Source organism: Vicia villosa, linkage group LG2, assembly GCF_029867415.1.
Source record: "Vicia villosa cultivar HV-30 ecotype Madison, WI linkage group LG2, Vvil1.0, whole genome shotgun sequence".
NCBI classification, from domain to species: domain Eukaryota; kingdom Viridiplantae; phylum Streptophyta; class Magnoliopsida; order Fabales; family Fabaceae; genus Vicia; species Vicia villosa.
The window spans coordinates 96,461,993-96,485,499 of NC_081181.1; the positions used below are offsets into that span (position 1 = coordinate 96,461,993).

Sequence of the window (23,507 nt, forward strand, 5' to 3'; positions counted from 1 at the left end):
TAGAACAAAGATTATAGGTCTCTAGAAAATCTAATAAAACCCTTATTTAAGAGGTCATTGACGCCAAATAAAGGTACACACAAAATTCTCTTATTTTTATGCCTCTCATATCCGATATCACTTACTTGGGTATTAGAGTGTTTGCATGTAACACCCCTAATCCACTTAAAACAACTAGACACATAAGAACTTCAAATCTGAGAGTGCATGAACCTGGCCATATTCATCATTAAGAAAAAGCTTCCTGACTAGAAATAACATATATTATTCCTCCTCATGGTATATTTTCTTCATCTGAGGGTGTGTGCAAGCTCAAATATATAGTATGAAATGGACACCCAAAACATGGTATGAAGAATTTTGGTCCACTTTATTAGGGTTATTCTTTACTCTAATTCAGAATTATTCTTATCTATTTACTTATAGCACATCAATTGATATTATTATTAATATTTTTAGTTCTGATCATGTTTCTTGGTCTTGAGGTTTGTTTTATGTCTAAAGGCTTTTTTCTCCATCAACAAATGTATTCTACATTTTTTTTATTTCTATATATAGTTGGTCTTCAATCGGCTAATTTGATGGATACTCCCCTTAAGGTCAATTTTAAATACAATCGTGATTATGGTGATATTTTTTCCTTGTCCCATAATGTATGAGCAACTTGTGGGTAGTCTTGATTTTTAACTACTACGCACCTTCACATATCTTTTGTTTTTCAATAAGTAAGTCAATAAGTATGTAACAAACTCTTCTTATCAAGGCATTGCTTATGCCATGTTTATCAATGCAGAGTATTATTTTGGTCTTTCAAAAAAAGTCAATTCATACATTCTCTCTATCGTCTTCGCTTGGCAGTGATTTGTCGTATAATTGAATATTTGAAAGAATCCTCTCGTTATAGTCTATTCTTTCCGACCATAATAACTCCTAAATTAAGTCTTAATAATGATGCCAATTGGAGATGGTGTTTTGACACTCGACAATAGTTAGCATGTGTTTTATAGTCCCATAGGTTTTTCAAAGTACATTAGATTATGGAAAATGACATAACACCATAAAATTGATATAAAATGTAATGGTCTATTCTTTTCATCCATAATAACAAATTAAGTCCTAATAGAAATGTTGATTAAGCATGGTGTTTTCACACTAGACGGTCTGCTAATGGTTGGTGCGTGTTTAATAATCCAGTAAAATCGAAATAAATGTTATAATCTTTTGGAACCATGTTACTATACTACAATTGCCGAGTAGAAAGGAGAAGCAATATGAATAGCTCTTATCAAATGATTTGGATTGTAAATTCACTACGCCAAATTTGGCTTTTAGCAGCACATCTACGAAAGCGCTTTTAAGAAAAAGCGCTGCTATAGGTTTCGCTAAAAACAAAACTAAGAAACATGGAAAAAAAGCGCTGCTATAGGGGGTCCTACGAAAGCGCTTTATAAAAGCGCTGCTATAGGGGGTCCTACGAAAGCGCTTTATAAAAAGCGCTGGTATAAGTCTAGTTACAAAAGCGCTTTTAAAAGCGCTGTCATAGCTTACCCCTAAATTTTAAAAAATGGATTACGAGGGATCAAACCCATGTCTTATATATTAAAACTATTAAATTTTAATATTTGTGGAACAAAATTAAAAGATAAAATAAAAATCATTTTGTTCTTTAGTTAAACAAAGAGACAGAGAAAAACAAAAAAGATTTGGAAAAGCTCTCCTCCCTCACCCGAACCCTAGTTGCCGCCGCTGCAGTTTCTTCTATCTCGTTAACCACCACTAACATATCCTTCGTTGCAATGGAAGAAGGAGGCAGAGGAACACTCTCGGAAGTTCCCCAAAGCCTCAAGAAGCTATTGCTTAGGTATCGCGACGGTCTATAACAGCTTGAGCGTCTCGAGAATTCCACCGCTACCTCAATTGCCACTGTCAACCTTAATTCGGAGCTTTCGTTTACTATAAAGAAGGTTATCAACCAGATTCAATCCCTCTGTGTTGAGATGGACCGGCGTTTCGTTGCAGCCAAACCCTAACGCGACCTCTGTAAAAGGTGAACAAATTGACAGATCTTTATATTTTTATATTTTATTTGACAAAAGCCGCGTTCTTTTTTCTTCTTATTTAGATTTTGAAGAACCCTAATCCTAATTCCAAAACATTCATCGTAAAGTTTTATTTTTTCTTGTTTTTTTCTAGTTTTCTCTTCTGGGTACCCTTTGGTTTTCGCTGAAATGGTCCATGTTTCGAGAACCGAAGGTGGCACTGGTACCCACTTGCTGTCTGCTAAAGTTTGGAAAACTATTCAATCCATTAAGGAAATCGTTGAGAATCATTCTGAGGCTGATATCTATGTTGCCCTTAAAGAGACTAACATGGATCCTAATGAGACGACTCAGAAATTGCTTAACCAAGGTTGGGTTTTTTGGGGGGTATATTCAAGTGAGTTATAATGTTTAGTTTGAAGCTCTTTTATCATTCAAGTGAGTTGTAAGGTTTCCTGAGTCAAGTTGACAAGAGTTTTCTGTGCTTCAGTGGGATTCGAGGTTGCTTTTTTGGTATTGCAAAGATGATTCTGGTGAGTGTCTCTACTGATATTTGTGGGTATGACTAAATGATTAATGTCAAATGAACTCGAAAACCATAAAGTAAACAGGATTTGACTTTTAGGTTTTTATTCAACTCTGTTGTACATATTTTTTATATGTGCAGGTTAAGAGAATGAGAGAAACATTATACTCTTCCCTCCTTCTTTAGGTTGTGCTTAACTTAATAACCGATCTCTCTTGCTGCATTTAGTTTTTTATTTTGTGTGTGGTTTAACTCATTTGATATTGCCCTTATTGTAGGATATATCATTTTTTGACAATGAAAAAATAGGAGATTTGATAAGTAGACTTGGGGCAGATTGTCATCAACTTTCAAGGGTTATTGGAAATGATCTTAACTTGATATTGCGCAATGTCCTTCACGTTTATTTATATACGAAATATCTAATGCTAATAGAAGTTATCCTGCATGATGGAGGATTTAATAGGTTTCTTTTCCGTCTTCCTAGGGAGGAGGTTCATTAATCTACTTGTTGATTTTGTCTTGGCCAAAATATTGGGAAGAACAATAGTAGAGTATTGTGGAGGTAAGTTTTATTCACTATAGTTTGATATCTTTCGACTGAGAGGAACACTGGATTATATTGATCTTTATCAAATTCATTAGCCTGATCTTTATGCAGTCTGTTGAGGATGAAATTGGATTATATTGATATTTATCAAATTCATTGGCCTGATCGGTTTCCATCTTATTCTTAACATTAATTTTTTTTTTGGTACTGTATGTTGGACAGATTTCTTATCTTTTTCCATGTGTGTCTTATTAATTCTTGTAGCTATCTTTCTATGTTTGGAGAAACCGAATACGATCTGGATCGACAATACTCTTCAATTAATATAAATGAACAACTTGAAGCTCTTAGCAAAGCAGTGAAAGCGGGGAAGGTAAGTAAGTATCATTGTCAAATAGTTTACACTGTGGCTGAGTGCTGCCATCACGAGAGGTAAACATCGTCTTTGGTTCTAATGCTGTAACGCATTATTAAAGCTTCGTTTTAGATAATTGACTAATCGGTTTTTGTTTTCAGTATTGGCTTGTTGGCCTACAATCCTCTGGCAATGGGTATTGTTTCAGGAAAATATCTTTCCCTTGGTAATGGACCACCAGATACTCGGTTAAATATCTTTAAAGGTTTGTTCACATTTACTAACATATATTTTGCGTTACTTTATAATTTTAATGTAAAATATAGAGGTTTGTACCTATAGCACATATGAACATATGGAACTGATACCATACTATTATTATTGCTGGCATTCACAGGAAAGTATTCAAAAGGAGAATCCAGATACATTTTATATCTAATAAAGCTACACATGCAGCTACTCGAGTAAACACTGTTGCAATACTATTTTTTTTCATTAACTTTTAAAACATGTTTTGATTATCATTCTCAAATTGCTTAATTACTTGATTTAAAGCATCTGATTCTTATAAAAAAAAGCATAGGATACTTAATTATTTCACTAAACATTTTTTTAATCATAACATATTATATTACTATTAAAATTAATTCAACTAATATTTTCTGAATGTTTCTTGTTGTCACATGTATTTGTTATTACTTAAACATATTTTCAGAGCTTTTGAGTTGGTTCTCAGCTAATTTGATTATCTAATTGGCAGATGCTGAATTTAAAGATGCTGAATTTAAAAATACTGGATCGGAAAGGTATGTAGTTTGGACAAAGACTTGGAAAGTTGGAGATTTCTTCTCAACTTGCCTATATGAATCTCAGAGCAAAGTTGGGGATTTCTTCTTAGAATCCAACTATTCCGGGAGAGGAAGAAGCTAGTAGTCCACTAATGAAAGTGATCAAACAAATGAAGATGACGTCGATGAATTAGATGAAGAAAACCTTAGTAATAAATTCTGATTTGTATTTGGTGTATTTTTTAATTTCGGTGGATAAATGATCATTAGTAGCTTGGTTGTTTGAGTCAGTTTTAGTAATGTGACTATGTAAGTACTTGTTAATAACTTTGTAGCATTTTTTACAGTAACAAGTTGTTCTATGAATTTGAATTTGTCTTATTTAAATTTAATGTATTTTAAATTAAATTTTAATTGTTATATTATGGTTATTTTAGTATAAAATTAATAATATTTCAAAAAATAATAATTTCTTTTAGGCCTATATATGAAAGCGCTTTTTAAGAAAAAGCGCTGCTATAGGAGAGGCTACGAGAGCGCTTTTCTGGAAAAAGCGCTGTTATAGGGGGGTACGAGAGCGCTTTTCTGGAAAAGGGGAGGCTACGAGAGCGCTTTTCTGGTAAAAGCGCTGTTATAGGGGGGGTACGAGAGCGCTTTTCTGGAAAAAGCGCTGTTATAGGGGAGGCTACGAGAGCGTTTTTGGAGTTTCAAAAGCGCTGTCGTTACCTACGACAGCGCTGGCTTTGGCAGCGCTTTTAAGCGCTTTAGAAGCCCAAAAAAAGCGCTTTCATAGCCCTTGTACGTTGTAGTGATTGTAATGTTTATGCTTAACCATTGTATTTTCTACCAAAATAAACATTTCCTTTATCTATTCATCTTGTTATTTATTTATCTTGTTACATACATAATATGCATATCAAACATATTTAATCAATAAAGTCATATAATTCTGAATCAATGAAGAAACATTTTGGAATCTTATGAATCTATGTCACTATAGTTTACTATTGACACATACAATAAACAGGACATTCACACCACATATGCCACAATGGTTTTGTTATCGGACACTGACACGCCTACATGCTTTGATTACGACTATCCAATCAAATCATCACATGTAACACAATAGACCTCGGTAAAGCTATAGGGTTAACTTTCAATACTGATGAAGATGCTTCAACTATATGGTTCTTCTTGTCATCAAAGTTAGATCCAAATCCCTTGAAAATTCCTCTCCCATTCTCGATTCCTATTGTTGACCATATAGAACTCATTACAACATCATTAGGGTCGTCAACTCTTAGTAACATAGGAACCAATTCTTCATTAGATTTAGTATCATGACTTTCTTTCTTGTTTCTTTTTAAGCCAACGTTTTCTTTCTCTGAGTTGGAATAAATGATCATGTCACCATCTCTTGAATGTTTCCCTAGTGTAGGTTTACTTGGGCCACAAGATTGTGTTGCCACAAATGGTTGCAAGAAACCACCATAGTATGCAGGTGAAGTTGAAGTGATATCAGAAGAATTCGATCCAAAGGGCAAGACATTACTCATTTGAGAATAATGCAAGACATCTAATGGAAAGTTAGTGAGTTTGTTCTTACGGCGACCTGCTCCTACAAGCATTTTTCGAGCGGTTCCTCCAGAAGTCCAGTATCTCTGGCAGTTTTTGCAAAAGTGTCTGGGCTGTTTGGCTTTGAAGTTGTTGTAGTAGCGGAATTTTGTGTCCTTGCTGTTGCATCTTGGACATGGAACTGCCATGTCTGGTTTCTTTGGAGATTTGTCTTGTGACATATCAATTTGATCATCTGGTTTTGTAGAACTCTGTTGAGAAGAATCATTGGTGAGGACATGAGTATTGTGTGTTAGAAAAATGGTTGTCCCAAAAAGCTTTATGGTTGAAAGATTAATCATCTCAGACATAATATTGTTCTTCGTTATGTTTACTTGATAATAGAAAATGGATAATGAAGAGTTAAGGAGAAGAAAAAGAGGGAAAGAGAAAGGGAGGTACAATGGTTTGTGTGTTTGTGTGAAGAGGTTTTATAGAGGAATAAGTTGACATGCCAAATCAGAAAAGGGAATGTTTTTTGAGCCACGAGTTGTTTTAGCCTATGAGGTTTTAGTGTTGAGTTGCCAATTAGATTCACACACGTACTAGTAGTTATGAAGGTAGTGAGGATATCTTCTGTCATATCACTTTTTCATGCATGGCACTTTCCTTTTCAGCTTTTGCCTTTATGTGAAATAACATAATGTATATATTATGCCTTGGTGCCAAAGTTGGCTAACATAAAATGTCACATATTGATTGGTTAAGAGATTTGTCATTTGGTATGTCATTAAAAAGTCTAATACTTTTTATGTTAGTAAAAGAAAAGATGCATTGTAATAAGAAACTTGTAAATTATGTTAAATAGTTGAGACATTTTTTAGACTATTTCGACGATAATGTAAATTGATGGGAGACCTATCATTATATTATTTAGCGACTTTTTATTCATTTTGGGTAGCATTCTACCTAGAGGCCTCTTGCTCCATTTCGAACGGTCTCTTTGTTTTTCGTTTCCAGTAAAATTATTTCAGGACACAACATTTTAAGTAAAAAGTTTTGTAAAGGTGCGAAGTGATTAATTCAAATGATCTACGATTGGAGGTGTCTATAACAAGAATTGCTTCGGATACCATCGATCCCAACACCAGGGTAAATCTTTTTGGGCAGACACTCGTAAAAACGAGTCTCTCAGGAGATACCTTTAAAGACGAGTTCCTTTGACAAGACTTTAAGTTGAATCTCTCATACAAGACTTATAAAGATGAGTCCCCCCAAACGAGACTTTAAATTGAGTCCCTCAGATGAGATTTTAATTTGAGTCTATCAATAGAGACATGTAAAGACGAGTCCCTCGAAAGAGACTTTAGTTTGACTCTCTCATGCGAGATTTTAATTTAAGTCCCTCAAACGAAACATTAAGTTGTCTCCCTCAAACAAGAAATCAGGTAAAAACATGAATTAACAAATTGATATATATATATATATATATATATATATATATATATATATATATATATATATATATATATATATATATATATATATATATATATATATATATATATATATATATTGCAGGACAAAAACAACAAAAATTTGCATATCTTAAGTACAAGTACGTCGGTAAAAAAAAAAGAAGAATACTAATCCATTCAGGAAACCACCTTCACATTTTAATAGGCTGATCAAGACAAATTTGTTCCCGGGAGATAGGCATGGCAAGATAAAATGTTCCACTTGTTTTAAAGGGACTTTCAAAGGAGTAATTGCCAACAAAGTAACTTTTTTAAAGGAGTCCTTAGAAAGAGCAAGATTCTCGTGGCGCTTCTCACGGAGGTCGTCCTCGGCCTTTTTCTAACCATCCTAAGATTCTATCAGACTTTTCTAACTCTTCTACCTTTCCATGGGCAATATCCGGAGATCGATTTTCATCGTCCATATCAGCCTCGACCTTGAATAAAGATGTTCTAGCAGAAGCCAAAGATTTATTATTCTCTATTACTTCCCAAAAAAGTAACTTCACATTCTTGACCAGAGTCTCGATATATTCAAAAGGCTCCAAAAAGACCTTTATATCCATAAATGATTTAGAAGTGCCTAAGATTTCCTTCAAGTACCGGTTACGCTAAATAGTAAGAGCATAATTCTATACCTTGAGCATTTCCCTCTCTTGTTAAAGAAGGCTAGATAAGAATACTCCCACCCGTCCGGAAGCCCTGAATGCCAAAGCAGCTGATGCTTTATGGGTATGAAAAATCAACTCTATCAACTCTTCTTATTGAGATTCCTCTGAGACACTTAAGAAGTAGGTGTAATCTTCATCAAAAGTTGAGGACCGGAACTCCCTGTTCATCCTTAGGCCAAGATGAGCTAGCATAATGGGAGGTGATCCCACAAGAGGAGAAACCTACCCATCTGCTGACCTAAGCTGAGGATGTTTTCTAGGAGGCCTATCAACTTGAATTTCTTCAAGTTCATGTACGGAAGCCAATCCATTTTGGCCTTCCATCCGTAGAGGGGGTAAAACTTCATATTCCACGATCTGTATAATAGATAGATGAACTTTCATTTGAATATGGGGAGGAGTAATATGAACAGCAGGACCAACCACCAATCTAGAAGGTGTACCGACGAGTATACTTGAGGTAGAAGCTTCCCCCGTAGATAGGTTACTCAGAGTTCTAGCCATAAGAGAAATAACTCGAACTTCCCATTGCATCTTCATTCTTCATCACATCTATAGAATCAACAAATAAGACATCACAGAATAGGTAATTCAAGAAAGTAAGTTAAGGAACATGAAACTCTTATTCCACTTACCAAAGGTGGTCTTCCTCCCATTTTATGATTTAGTATCCACCAGCTAAGGAGTCTGGATGAACCTCTTCAAAAGTTTTCTTAATTCCACGTCTCATGGATCAATGCTACCAATATATCCTAACTCTTTATAGAAGGTCACCATTTGGTTCTTCAAATATAACTCTTCTTGAGATAGGTATTCCTCCTTGTAAACATATGATCATGTCCCCCGTTATGAAAAGACTCTAACACAAGCACTTATGGAATAAATTAGTGCACACAGATAGAGGACTGGATTCTAATTTGTAGATATTCGTGTGAGCTTCTTCCCTAAGAAGATTGACCATAAATAAATGATCCTTGAAATTGTTCACGTTGTTAGACTGCGTCTTAAAGTATTTGATATTCTGCCCTAAAGAAAGCAAGCCTGAATCGTTTGTGTAAATATGGTTGCTTTGAATTTTAAAGAGATGGTATAGAAATTTCATAGCCGGATTTCCCCAATTACTCATACCAATGCTAGAAAACACTAACAAACTACAAACTCGTCGGATGGAACTATGAAGCAGAAACCAACAAGTGGTTTATTACACTAAGCTTGAACTCATTGAAAGAAGGAGAAAACATATGAGGGTGAATAAGCATTTATGGAAGGGGATGGCACATCCATCACATTGACTGCATACCCTCTTATCTTCATCAAGGGGAAGCACTCCCCAATCATATGAAGAACCCACATTAATCAAAGCGTAGTATAACACTCTCTCACGAACAAAAGCAGAAACGATCCTCAATATATCTTAATCCACATAATCACCTGAGATATTCCTACTTTCCTCCCTATTCGAGGTTGATACATTCTCCATGATTCAAAATGCTACAAAGAAAAGTCAAATGTCGATATAATATAATAAGCAAGCAAGTTCATACACTTGAACCTTTAGAAGAAAATACTAACTACAGAAGAAATCTCCCAAGGAAGAATGTAAGATATCAAAAGTTCAATATTCTGAAAACCTTAGAAAAATGAAGCAGAAGCAAAAGAAAAATATTGAACTTTATCTTGAAGAAGATGGATCAATCAACAAGAATGACATGTATCAAAGAATGATATCGTATATACTTGATCAGATATTGGAACAAAGAAGCTCACAAAGAAGATCTCAAAGGAATCTTTTGTAGATTTCTAATGGTAGATCAATCCAAAGTGATGCTTTAGAAGCGTTATATACCTTATTCATTCACTAAGGGTTATATGATTCATTACACACCACGAACAATTGAGATCTCCTTGAAAAATTGTTTGAAGTACTTGAGTGCTATAAGGAAGAGGAAACGTCATCCTTAATTTGCGTAGGGACACACGTCAGTCGCTCAAATGTTACACATCAAAACAAAGGCATTTAATGCACTTTTCCAAGAACAACGACATCCCATGAAAGGCCTTTACATCCTCGAATCCACTAGTTGGACAGAGGCTTGTATTACAAACCTCGTCCTACAAAGTAGAAAGAAAGGATTGGAGAAACTCTTTTGGTCCAACCACAAGGACCAAAGAGCAAAGAATCAATAGCAGAGTAAGAGAGATAAAATGCAGAGCATGTAGTCTCATTTTCCTCTTTGAGCAGGAAATCCTACACATGATAACTTTTATAGCTAGCCAAATCAATATGACGGTTGACTAGTACTGTGGTCCACGCTTTCAATTACCAAGTGTTTCTTTAATTTATAAGGAAAAATATTTCTCAGATATTCAACTTTGTTATCATCCATACTTTAGTTTTTGCTCTCTTACTGACTAGAGCGTTGGAGTGCTAACCTTGCAGGTCAGCCCCTTTTCCACGTCATTCTTTATTGATTAATTGTGGTTCCTCTATGGAACACATGCTTTTAGTGCAAATTCTTTCTTTTTGTTACAACCTTATCCGCTTTCTATAAGATGGTCTTATTTAATCTCATGTTCTTGCAAGTTACCAATTAGAGTAGGAAAATTATAGTAGATAAGTTTTAGATTTATAAATGGTATTAACTTTATGTTGTATGCAACAATCTAGGCATCTAAGGACTTTGTAAATTAAATCACCATTTTGAAATTTTTTATCCATAATCCATTCTAAACAGTTCATACTCATAGGTTAAAGTATTCATTCTATCTTTTATTTATCTCAGTTTTTCCTTCATGGTTAAATTGAAGGGTGTTTCGCATTTTTTAGCAATAATATTAAAGTGCGAAACAAAAAAACATTCATTCCTAAAACAATAATGATGATTATTTCAACTATCAAAATGTACTACACCTATTATTTATGTTCTCTAGTCCATAGATTGCTTTGTTTGATTTCTATTACATCATTAATTCGATGAGTAAGAACAAACAAACAATTTTTAACAGAATCCCAAATATCACAATCCATCATTTCTATAAAATTTTCATTTTCTTTTCCAATAAACATACCCTTCCCCATTGAATGACGGGAGTTTTGTTTAGTGAATTGTTTGAAGTTATCATACCTCCAGAAATGATCAGGCTTTTAAACAAGAGTTAGTTTCTACATTTGTTTCTCAAGTGACTTCAAACACAAGAAGAGGAGTAGATGAATTGTAATAAAAAATATTTTTAAAACTTTAAAGAGAAAAGTTAATTTTATTTTGATTAATTTTTAGAAAATAGATGAAGCAAAGATTATGCACGAAAGAGTAAATAATAACTATATAAAGAGATAAGAGGAATGAAAGAACACACCATAAATTATACTACTTCGGCCTTAAACCACACGACATACTCCAATGTCCTACAATTTCCCTCTAAAAGTTCCACTAACAATAAAACTTTTATTACATGATCAACCCATAACTTTCTACTCAAAGATTTTATCTCAGGTCCAATTTGCAACCTTCAAAGTAATACTAGAGTTACAAGAGAGTATCATTATTTTGATTTATAATTATAGCACTAAAAGATTAACCATCAATTACACAATAACAACTCTTACATAGTGTTTTGTTGTCTCAATACTAAAATTAATAACTCTAAGTGAATATTAAATTTCTACGAAGAGAGTTAGAGTAAGAGAAAGAGTAATATTCATATTTACTGTGTGTTTTAAAGTGAACATAAGTCCTCTTTATATAGTAAAAATGTGGCAGAGAAAGGAAACATTTTTGGGTCGGATCAACATCATAATCAATTAGATTGCAACTCTAATGGACTATGACCTAGAAAGTAATAAATATTTTGATGGATCTGAATCCTAGTTGATCAGAAAGCTTTTGTGATCGTTTATTGTTGGAGTTCGTCTGATAATCAATTAGACTAGTCTCATAATCAATTAGCGGGAGAATTTTATATTCATAATCGATTGAGATTTGGTTTCAAAAGGGCTTGGACTAATTAAAGAGGTTTAAAAGAATTTTTTGAAAGACAAGAAGTTTGAAAAATAGTTTGTGTATTTGTGTGCCCGCGCCTTTATCTTAGTACTTTAAGATCTAGACACTTAATATTACGTATGATCTTATAAAAGATAAATAAAACAAATAGAGCAAGGACATTGACGAGCTTCTTGCAATTGGTTTAATTTCTTAGTGAAGTTATTTACCTTTTAATTATCTTTGCGAAGATCACTAGAAACCTTCTCGCTTTTATATTTGCTTCATATTTCTTTCTTTACTTGACGATGTTTATGATTTAATTTAATTTTCTTTTGTTATCAACAAAATCAACTAAACCTGATAAACATATAGATACATAGAGTAGTCACTTTTGGCCTGAAACGCTCAAAATTTTTTATGATGTTTTTGAAATGATTGTCTAAATGAAACATGGAAAGACAACAATGTTATGTGAGCCAAAATTTGAATACGAAGTCCCAAAAAACAATAATTCAAAATAAATATAATGAAAATGAAAAAAAAAATATTTATAATGATAGTGAGTCATAAAAAATTGGTTAACTAAATACATATATAAATTTTCTCAACTATCATCATCTATCTTAAAATTCAAAATTATGTTATTGTACAAATTAAAACAAAATACTTTAATATATCTTAAGTGCAAACAAACCTATAAAAATGTCAAATGTTCTAATTATCAAACATATATTAGATGAACTTAAATAAATAAAATATATGAAATTAGATATATAAACCAAATTATAATCTAAATATATAGAAACATGAAGATATTACACTGAATCCTCTTATTCCATGCTTCCCCCTCCTTCAACCAAAACACATGTAGTATTATTAGGGAAAATTAAAAAAAAAAAAAAAACACATGTAGTATTATAGGGAAAATTAAAAAAATTAATAGATAGATGGATTGAGATCCTCTCTCGTTGCTTCTCTCATGCCTATCTATCTTGCCCTTATATCAATTGTTGGATTATCATTTTTATATAATTTTATTTATTTATTTATTTATTTTATTCTTCTTAACTTATCGACCATTTGGAAGAGACATGAGAGGAAGGCAGAATGGAATAAGCATGAAATAAACCGTAGGTGATTCATTTCCTAAATAGATAGAAGAAGAGAGAGAAAATATTACAAAAAGATAAAAGTACAAATGTGAAAGAGATAATTAAAGAGAATAAAGGAGAAAATTAAAACACGAAAAAACAGCGATATAGAGAAATTAAAAACCTATAAAACAAGTTTTGAAGAAATCCTTTTGCATGATGATGAAACTTTGCTTAGGAGTCCTTTTTGTATGGTAGGGCAACTTTAATTCTTAAAAACATTTCTCTTCAAGCATTGAATCATTTCTAGAAATATTTGTTTGAAAACGTATGCACAAATATTATTAAAAAAACATTATAATTTTAAACAATATATCCTTAATAACAAAAAAAGTTAGAATGCCACCTAAGCAAATGATAGGTTTTGTGAGCCACAAATTGTTGTGGAGTTGTTTTTGAGTTGGATTCTTCCACGAAGCTACGAAGATATTGTTGTTATGTTCTAATTATATCCTACCTTTTTTAATCCATGTCACCTTTTATTAAACTTTTGTCAATCCTCCTTCTGTCTTTTCTCTTGTTAGTCAAATCTAATAATATCTTAGCCTTTCATTTTCTAAAGTACAGTTCTCCCTTCATTCTTTATAGATACAGATTTCTTCTGTTGCTCTCTTTTTTGATTTTTTTACCTACCTGCCCCAATAATGAAAAGATAATACCACAATGCCATGAAATAAAAAAAAAAATACTCAAATGCCACACTTTTAGTTCACGTCCGTCCAGGGGTTGGCCGGACCGGTGAAGACTTTTTTTCCCCTGTTGGGGTCCGTCCAGGGGTTGGCCGGACTCTAACTGAGCTTTTTTTTTTGCTTTTTTTTTATTTTTTTTATTTTAATTGATTTAAATCATTTTTTTAAAAAAAAAACGAAAAAAAAAAGGGCCGGACCCCAACTGGGGAAAAAAAGTCTTCACTGGTCCAGCCAACCCCTGGACGGACGTGAACTAAAAGTGTGGCATTTTGGTGTTTTAATTTTAACACGGGCCATATTGGTATTATTATTTCAGAATAGTGGCAGGTAGGTAAAAAAATCCTTTTTTTATCTTATCTATCATTTCGTTTGTATCTTTATATCATTCATAGAATATATAAGAATAGAGTAAAGTTATAGTGCGTTTTTCTCCACCAAATCACTGAATCTAAGCACTTAGATTTTGATTTAGGTTTATCTTGAAATAAAAATATTTGATCCCAAAAGATAGTGTCATGTACATGCTTGCTGTCATATTTGTGGCCAAAGAATGCAATTTTTGTAACGTTGTGTATTTATTTATGTAGTAGATATATTTCACGAGCTCACAATACTAGTGTTTCTACAAAAGATATCATCAGCATCAAATTCTATTGTTTTTATTTTTATTTTTAAAGTAACTTAGTAAATCATACATTGTTGTGAAACTTAGTAAATCATACATTGTTGTGAAATAGTGGCTAAAACACACTTCTATCTTACTAATTTTTCTGTTAAACTTGAGGAAAATCGTTAGTGGAACATATGGGCCCACAAAGGACAACTCTAACAACATAGAAAACTATAACTTGAGTTTTTTTTCTTTCACGAAAACAAATAACTTGAATTTAAAATAAATAAAAAACTCTCATTCTTAGAAAATACATAGATGAGTATTTGACAAAAAAAAGAGAGAAAACTATGTGATTATTTCAACATGCAGGCAAACCCAACTGATTACATATAGGATAAATAAAAGAGAATTTCTTTATTGACCCCTACCTTTTTGGTTATCCGTGGCGAAAATTCTAAAATGCTCCTAAACTTCGGAAATGCATTTCTGAAGTCACCTTTTTATGAGAAAAAAATATGATTTCGGAAATGCACTTTCAAAAATATGTTTTTTTTTTGAAAAAAACTGATTTCAGAAATGTACATCCGAAATAAAGTTTTTTCCAGAAAATAGGTGAATTCGGAAGTGCATCTCCGAATTCACCCCCTTGGAAGAATTCGGAAATGTACTTCCGAAATAATGTCTGATACAGAAAAAAACAAACAACAACGATTCGATTTATTTAAAGCATGAAGATTACAAAGATCACATTACATAAAATTAAAGTTACATATTGTTAAACACGGGTAGGTGAGGATGAGTCAACATTTTGATAATGTCGGCCCCCGATCTTTGAAGTTTCGCATCCAACTCGATCGGACCCTTCGAAGAAAATCGGTCGAAAGTTGTCCACAAAACCGCTAAATCTTCGTCGTTCTTGACTTCAAGTGGGGTGAATTGAACGTCTCCCTCGTCGTTAAGCGCTAGCGAGCGGTACTCAAGCTTGACAACCTTCCGATTTTCCGGATATTGCAATAGCGTGTTGAGCGACGTTATCAATTCCGCGAATGACACACACCCGATTGTACGCACTTGCTATGAGATGGCCCATATCGGGGCCATTTTCAAGACTTTAAGATTGTGCCGTTCATTTTATACTTGATTGATATTTGAAATGCTATCTGGTTTTTTTCGCTTCAAATCGGCAAGTATGTTTCTCGGCGCCACTTTGATTATCGATAAATCCGAAATAACATTCTTATCTTCGCGGGACAACCGACACGCCGTTGGATGCCCATGTAGCTTGGCTTCCAAGGCATGATTATGAATTCCACAAATGACTCTTAAACGCCAAAAATCATCAATCCTCCGAGTCATGCGCAACTTAAACGGACACCCACACTTTCTCGATCCCGTGCCTTCGTGTTTTAACACCCGATTTGTTGGTACATACCTCCCACCTCGCAATTCAAAACGACAAAAGATTTCTGTCTACTATTTCCATTGTTGGACCTTAATATAACAATGCCAAATCCAAGTTTACTAGCTTCTCTACGAACCCAATCAAGCAATTGTTCACGACAAGCGAAGCTCCTATCATTTGTAAATTGTTGTCGTACATCCACCGCATCAATCATGGATTTAACATCGTTAACCGGATCGTTATTAACGTTGACATCTTCCGGAACTACTACGTCATCAGCGACAATGTTGTCCGAATGCACCATACCTAACATATGCAAAAATATGCAAAAATGGTCAAAACTGTTTTTTTTAATTCTGCCAGACATTATTTCGGAAGTACATTTCCGAAATTTGTTAGGTGACTTATTTTGGAAATGAACTTCCGAACTGACGGAGTTTTCATCTCTTCAATCAGCAACAATGTAGTGAAATAGGGGATAAAATGAGAGATGTTTACCTCAAATTGTAGCTTTCTATGCTCCCTTTAACGTGATCAACGTTTTGAAACTTGAATTTGAGACGAAAAATGGATTGTTATTGATGGAAGTTTTGGAGAGGGTTTGGGTTTGTTTTTGATAAAAATGATTAAATAGTGAAGGAGGAAAAATGGTATATGAACAGATTATTTCGGAAATGTACTTCCAAAATAATACCTGACTGTTAAAACCAACGTATATTTTGAAATTTCATGCATTTCGGAAATGCATCTCCGAAAACACCAATTTTTTGGTGTTTTCGAAGATGCATTTCCGAAGTCTGAAAAAATATATAAAAAAAATACTTCGGAGATACATCTCCGAAATAGGGACAAATTAGGAATTTCGTCGGGGTCACCCCATAGGAGGGTCAATAAAGAAATTCTCTAAATAAAATCTATGAGATTTTACCTTAAATGTGGCAACATCATGTTTGGAAGCAAAAACATTAGTTAGGCATCATATTTTTCTTTTCATTCCACAATATTGGCTGTTGCTTCATTTTCTTTTGCCGCTAAAGTACCCTTCTTTTCTAAGGGTCTGTTTGGTTGGGAGTAGATGGAGGGGAGGAGAGGGGAGGGATATTTATAACAATATGTGTTTGGTTCATTTTTTATAAAGGGAGGGGAGGGGAGCAAAATCCCTCCAAAGCTCACTTTTTGCTCCCCTCCAAATTGGAGGGATTTGGAGGGGAGGGAAGATTTAGTAATTATAATTTTTTTATTTTCCCTATTTTAACCTCAATCATTTTTTTAATTCCAAGATTGTCTTTATTGAATTATTAAATACTAGATTTTTTTTCTTTGTATTATTTCACGTTTATCTTTTTCTATTCTGCGGTTGCTATTTGTGCGTTGTTTCTCTCAGGTGAATTTTTTTCCTTTTTATTTTGTTGAAGTTCCCTTTTTGATATTTTTTTTTTATAATAATAACATACTTATACTTATATCGGTTCTTATATATGATAGTAATAAAGCTTTTTTTATTATACTATTAATAATAATAACAATATAAAATATATGCAAATATAATATATTTATGTTATAAATAAAAATTTTAACTCAAATATTATCTGTTTATTTTTTTTAATATTCTAATTTTATTTTATTTATTTTTAATTATAGAAATTGTTTTATTGGGTTAGATGAATCATAAGATCAGATAATGGTTTGATTTGCGTTGAAGATATATAGTTCAACTAATGTGTGTCGTTGTTTACGGTTATATTATGGTTTATGAGTGAACAAGTTTTTATTTGGTGAAATTTACTCATTACTATTGTTATTTAGAACTATTTTTACTAAGCATAAATAATAATATTTATAAGGATAAAAAGGTAAATTGATTTTAAAATCCCTCCCCTCCCCTTGTGAACCAAACATACTTGTTGTTAAAAATCCCTCCCCTCCCCTCCCCTTCCCTTCTTTGAACCAAACATATATTTAGTTAAATTCCCTCCCCTCCCTTCCCCTCCATTCCCCTCCCCTCGATTAAATTCTCTCCCCTCCCCTCCCCTCCGTTGAACCAAACGGACCCTAAAGGTGCCAAAATTTTAGAGATTTTTCATACAATAATTAAAATATTTATTGACTTATTTTTGTAAGAAATCATTATAAATATCCAAATTTATGATACATATATTAAATTAGTTAGTTTGAAATACAATTAGATTTTTTCTTTACCCACCTCCCTATGGGGGTCACCCCCAGCGAAAACCCCACTTTACCCCTGCTTCAGAAATGCATTTCCGAAATATTTTTTTTTCTAAATTTTTCCAGACTTCGGAAGTGCATTTCCTAAAAAATCCCAAAAATTAGGATTTTGATTAATTCGGAGATGCATCTCCGAAAAAACAAAAAAAAATCTAAAAATCCCAAAAATTAATTTTAGGATATTAATTAATTCATATATCATAAATTTGATATAATTTATGAGTAATAAATAATAATAATTATATATTTTGATATAATTTATGAGTTATGAATAATAATTATTATATATTTCTATTCTAATTCATATTTTAAAATTTAAAATAATTTTAATTAAAAAAACTAAAATAATTTCACTTACAAAATGAGTTATAATTTTTTATTTATATATTTATATATTTAAAATAATTATTATGTATTTACAAAAAAAATTAAAAAAATGAGTGTTTTAATTTATATATTTATATAATAATTATAATAATTATTATATATTTATAAAAATTATTATATATTTATATATTTATATATTTATATATTTATATAATAATTATTATATATTAATTATAAATATATTTATATATTTATATAATAATTATAAAAATTAAAAAAATGAGTGTTTTAATTTATAATAATTATTATATATTTATATATTTATATATTAATTATTATATATTTATATATTATATATTTATATATTTCACTTACAAAATTAATAATTATTATTATATATTTATATATTTCTATTCTGATTCATAATTAAAAATTAGTTATAATTTTTTATTTAGTTTAAAAAAATTAAAAAAAGATTTTGTCTTAATTTTATTTAATGAACAAATTTAATATTTAATTCTATATAATTCAAAATTTACTTATGGAATTAAAATGTTTTTGATTTATATAAGTTAGTAAAATAATTTTTAACTTTAAAATTGTTTAGGAAATTTTGATTCACCTTGATTTTATTGATTCACCTTCATTTTATACCTATTAATTGTATTGATTCACCTTGATTTAAATTTTTTAATAATTATTGAATTCTTTCGGAAGTGTATATCCGAAACATTCCAAGGCCAATTTGGTCTTGGAATATTTCGGATATGCATCTCCGAAGACACCCCTCCCAAAAAAATGTTTTCGGAAATGCATCTCCGAAAACCAAAAAAGGGGGTGTTTTCGGAAATGCATCTCCGAAAACACCTTTTTTTCGTGTTTTCGGAAGTGTATTTCCGAAATAAGACAAATTTTGAAAAAAAAAAAGACGTTTCGGAAATGCATTTCCGAAGTGAGGGTATTTTGGGTTTTTCACCGGAGGTGACCTAGAAAGTAGAGAGGTGGGTAAAGAAATTTTCTACAATTAAGATGATCATGCTCATGCGTATGCTCGCAAGAGGGTGTTTAAGCTTTAATTAAGAAAAAATAGTCAATGAATCTCCAAATTTAGGAATTAGAGTATAAATATGTGGCTTTTTGGATCTACGAATTCGTGGGACTAAGGGGAGACCGTTTCTTCCTCTATTATAACCGGGATTGTTTTCTCTCTTTAATGTCATAGTCCAATAGAATCTCTTTGAGAGCCTTGTCTGTGATGTGGATCGGGTGACAAACACGGGTCTCTATAACACCATATATCAGTCATCTAGAAATTAATATATAATGTATACGACATAGTACTCAAAGGCGGTGATCTGGAATCTTAACTCCCTTAAAAATTGCCTCAGAGGCATATTTACAACCAAAAGGGAAAATGATACATTTGTGCAGCTCCATGTACTCAATATAACCCAAAATACAAAACATAAACTGCTCTTAACCATTCATCTTGTAATACCTGCTTGCTACACTGTAGTTTTTTTACATGCTAACAAAAGTACGTGGGATGAGAAACTACTTTTTCTCAGCGGGTTACTAATATAAATGGAACATAGCAATTTTACCTACATGTCCCAACCTCACGAACAGCGAGAATAATTTGGAAGCTCGGACCTAAGAATACATCCGATTCATGATGCTTGATCACTATATTCTTATCTACTATATTCTATATGGTAAGAGTGAAGTTGATTATCTCCGTAAGCGGTGCCCCACTTACCATGACCTACTTGTCTCGCCATATAAATAGAAAAATTGCTTAGCAAGGACGAATCCAAATAAATAAATGAGTCCAAGTACAATCATATCACATATTAGTTTTCTAGTATAACAACATTGTGTAGTGCCTTAGACTCGATTATAGGACCATCGTAGTAGGAACGCCTATTCTTCACTTACATGAGTTCCTTAACTTCAATGAAACGTTAAGCTGAGGTGTACACATGATTATAGCTGATTCTAAATTAAAAGAGACCCCTTGAAATTCTGAGGATTAACATAAGTCTTCTCCATTAAAATCCAAGGTTAAAACCTCAAACCAGAGTGTTTACCCATGAGCCAATGAATAATGCGGGCATACCATAATTTAAATTATGGTCATAATATTGCACAGACCTTGATTCCCTCAATGGATCTTGCTAGCGTTAAACCATAGAGAGTTACGGGCATGTCGTAATTCTAATTATGGAAGTAAAAGGCGCAGTCTCTGTGTTTTTTTCTACACATATTCCTCCTTTCGTTTCCTGAACACACAAAAAGACCACTCTAGACCTAAAGCAATTCCCATTCCTGACTTGCCTAGTCCTTCCTTTCTATCTTACTTCACATATCTTAAGTTCATCAATCCCATATATAGAAAAATGGTTATTATTTACATAAGAAAATCTCAAAATATAGATATTCATGCATTAATTTAAAACCTAGGATTTATGCTATGAGATATGAGTTAGGGGAGGGGGAGAGAGTCCACCTTAATCTTTCCTATTTGAACAAAGGAAAGTGATGGATAGAAGAGGTAGAAATAGCTAGGTTTGATGCCTCTACTTCTCGCACTTGAGGCTTATATGATCAACTCCTTCAAGGGTGAGACTCCATATTTGAGGCCTATATTCTTCTCATTCACACACAGATACACACACATACTCACACCCTCTCTATCTCTATCTTGCCTTACTACCTCTCTCCAGCTTGCACACTATTTTCTTTCTAAGGTTGTGAGAATGAAGAGGAAGAATTTGATTCCCTCCTTTCTTATGGGTTTAAATACTCCATTGGCAAAAGACACTTTTGATCTTCACTTAATTCTTAGTTTCCCTTTTTACCCATAATGTTCTTACTCGTCATAAATCTTTATATTTAATCAAACTCATACTTAATGAGAGGTTTAATCTATGCATAAAGGAACAAAATGGTTTAAATGTGGAGATACAAGGGTTCTTAATGTTAATTATTTTGATTAATTTAGGGTTAATGAAACACGAGGTGTTGCAATCTCGGTCGGGCGACCCAGGTCACAGTCGGGAGACTCGAGGAGACATCCTCTCTATTCTTTCCAAGCACTTTGATCTGCTTCTTTTCATGCTTCGTAAAGTTATCTCAGCCCACGATCCCTCAATTAAGAAGCATGACAGCGGTAAAGTGGTTGATTCCAATGCACAATGTTTTTTTGTGAAACCTATAGTAAGTCTTTCCTTAGGGCGAGTCCCTTCAAAAGGTTTTTAAGGCGAGTTCATCAAGCCTTCTTGGGGAGAGTCCCTCAATCATTGCTTGGGAGGAAGTCTATAAAGCATTTCTTGGATGAATTGATAAATAATTTTCTATGGGCGAGTCTCTCAAGCATTTCTTGGAGAAAGTTCCTCAAGCGTGGCTTGGGGACGAGCCCCTAAAGCGTTGTTTAGGGATACATGTGCAACATTTGATGCTCAGACATGCCATATTTTATTGGGAATGTGTGATAATTATGAGTCATAGATTATATGCATGCACATATTTTAAATCATCGATATCTCTATCATCCAATTGTTTGCGCATACCTATGTTAGGGCAATGATATCCCGTGAGACTCAGATAATTGTTCTTATAATAGTATGATTCCAGCTAAGGTTTCCTAGTGCTTCTAGCTTTGGTGGCACATCGTCGAGTCACCATGTTGTAGAGGATGATTGAGGTGATTGGGAAATGAATGCGAGTGTAGCCTATGTTAGTTTTACTGAGGCTCCATGGTAGGCACCAATTGTACTTGAGAAATACAATGAGAATGGTGACCCTACTCACGTGTGCGATCACAAAAGGGTGCTTAAATTATGATTTTGGGGAAATTAGTGAATGAATCTTTCAAGGCTCGGTATAGTTATTCCAATCCAGCTAGATTTTATTTTGTATGCCTTTTTTTATCTTCCTTAAAAGAATACACAAAGACTAATGAAGGATAAAATATCAACTGATCTGAAGCTTGTAAATAATTCGCTAGGTGAAGAGATCAAGAGACTAGAGATCAAACTCAGGAATTTTAAATGATTTTAAGGCAAAGCAACTCGATAGCGAGTAAAAGCGCACACATATTTAGAGTTTTTGCAACGGAACATTCACGAGTTGAGCAAGGTGGCTCGCCTAAGAAGTTAAGCAAGTTTAACAAACTACTTAATTGAGTTGAGAAAGACTTCACCTTGTAAAAATATTTCTATCATATACATACAAAAAGGAGATCACACATTTCGCTTAGCGAAATGTCACTCGCCAATACTTTATAAATAGAGCTCCATATTAAAATCTGAGGAAATAATCTTTTATAAATACAAAGTTGTAGAGAAGGAAAAAGAGCCAGATTATCACTATAGTGGGGCTTATTTACGTTGGAGGTTCAATTTATTTGATGCAACTCCACTTTATTTTCACCTTTGTGTAAGGCTACTATGTTTTGAGTAGCTAATTTGCTTTATATTAGGGTTAGGTGAAATTAATTATGATTTTATTGTAAAATTTATTCTGATGATTATATAAATCTTTTTCTCACTATTTTTAAAAATAATTAGACACCTTCTCAATTAGACATTTTTAAAAGGCTTAAATGCATTTTTGGTCCCTGTAAGTTAGCGAGTTTTTGATTTTCGTCCCTATAAATTTCTTTTTTTGGTCTGAGTCCCTATATTTCACTTTCGCGTTCGTTTTAGTCCCTAAAATCAAAATCCGCAGGAAAATTCGCAGGAAACCTGCAGAGTTTCCTGCGAATTTTGGCTTTAGGGACTAAATCTCAAGCAAAAAGTAAGATATAGGGACTCAAACCAAAAAAAATATTACATGGACGAAAATAAAAAATTCGCTAACTTACAGGGACCAAGAGTGCATTTAAGCCTTTTTTAAAAAATTTCAGGTCCCATGTAATCAGATATTTTTAAAAAAGGCACGAAAGTAAAACACAAAATGAGAAAGCTTGGAAACATCTCAAAGAATCATTCCATATGAAATGGTACATGATGTCATGTATGCATTTGATTACTTCTAACGCAAGTCAATCACAAGACTACTCAAGCATCTTTTCAACAAAGCTATTTCAAAACACACAACTTATGGA

At 32.9% G+C, this 23,507-nt stretch overlaps 2 protein-coding genes across 8 annotated transcripts; one reads left to right on the forward strand and one right to left on the reverse strand.

Annotated features, from left to right (window-relative positions):
• The first annotated feature begins 1,663 nt into the window (after positions 1-1,663).
• On the forward strand, positions 1,664-4,630 carry LOC131646480 (uncharacterized). 7 transcript variants are annotated; one of them, XR_009297497.1, is made up of 8 exons: positions 1,667-2,047; positions 2,194-2,572; positions 2,707-2,751; positions 2,844-3,130; positions 3,380-3,488; positions 3,632-3,735; positions 3,868-3,934; positions 4,231-4,630. XR_009297497.1 is itself a non-coding variant. In XM_058916507.1 (6 exons), the coding sequence occupies exons 3-6, from the start codon at positions 3,327-3,329 to the stop codon at positions 4,235-4,237; spliced, it is 399 nt and encodes a 132-aa protein (XP_058772490.1). In that variant the 5' UTR covers positions 1,664-2,047; positions 2,194-2,572; positions 2,707-3,326; the 3' UTR covers positions 4,238-4,630. The 7 variants fall into 7 exon arrangements, 2 of the variants coding, with proteins under 2 accessions (XP_058772490.1, XP_058772491.1); XR_009297496.1 differs by having other exon boundaries at positions 2,844-2,921; positions 3,053-3,130; positions 3,380-3,735; XR_009297495.1 differs by having other exon boundaries at positions 2,194-2,436; positions 2,530-2,572; positions 3,380-3,735.
• Positions 4,631-5,183: 553 nt separating this feature from the next.
• Positions 5,184-6,219, reverse strand: LOC131646481 (cyclic dof factor 3-like). Its single transcript, XM_058916510.1, has one exon. It carries the CDS (start codon positions 6,184-6,186, stop codon positions 5,365-5,367), a length of 822 nt encoding a protein of 273 aa, XP_058772493.1. The 5' UTR covers positions 6,187-6,219; the 3' UTR covers positions 5,184-5,364.
• Positions 6,220-23,507: the final 17,288 nt, after the last annotated feature.

Coding starts and splice junctions, on each gene's coding strand:
- LOC131646480 (XM_058916507.1), top strand. CDS start 3,327: ATGTTGGACAGATTTCTTATCTTTTTCCATGTGTGTCTTATTAATTCT. Junction 3,548..3,631: donor GAGTGCTGCCATCACGAGAG/GTAAACATCGTC, acceptor TTTTGTTTTCAG/TATTGGCTTGTTGGCCTACA. Junction 3,736..3,867: donor TCGGTTAAATATCTTTAAAG/GTTTGTTCACAT, acceptor TGGCATTCACAG/GAAAGTATTCAAAAGGAGAA.
- LOC131646481 (XM_058916510.1), bottom strand. CDS start 6,186: ATGTCTGAGATGATTAATCTTTCAACCATAAAGCTTTTTGGGACAACC.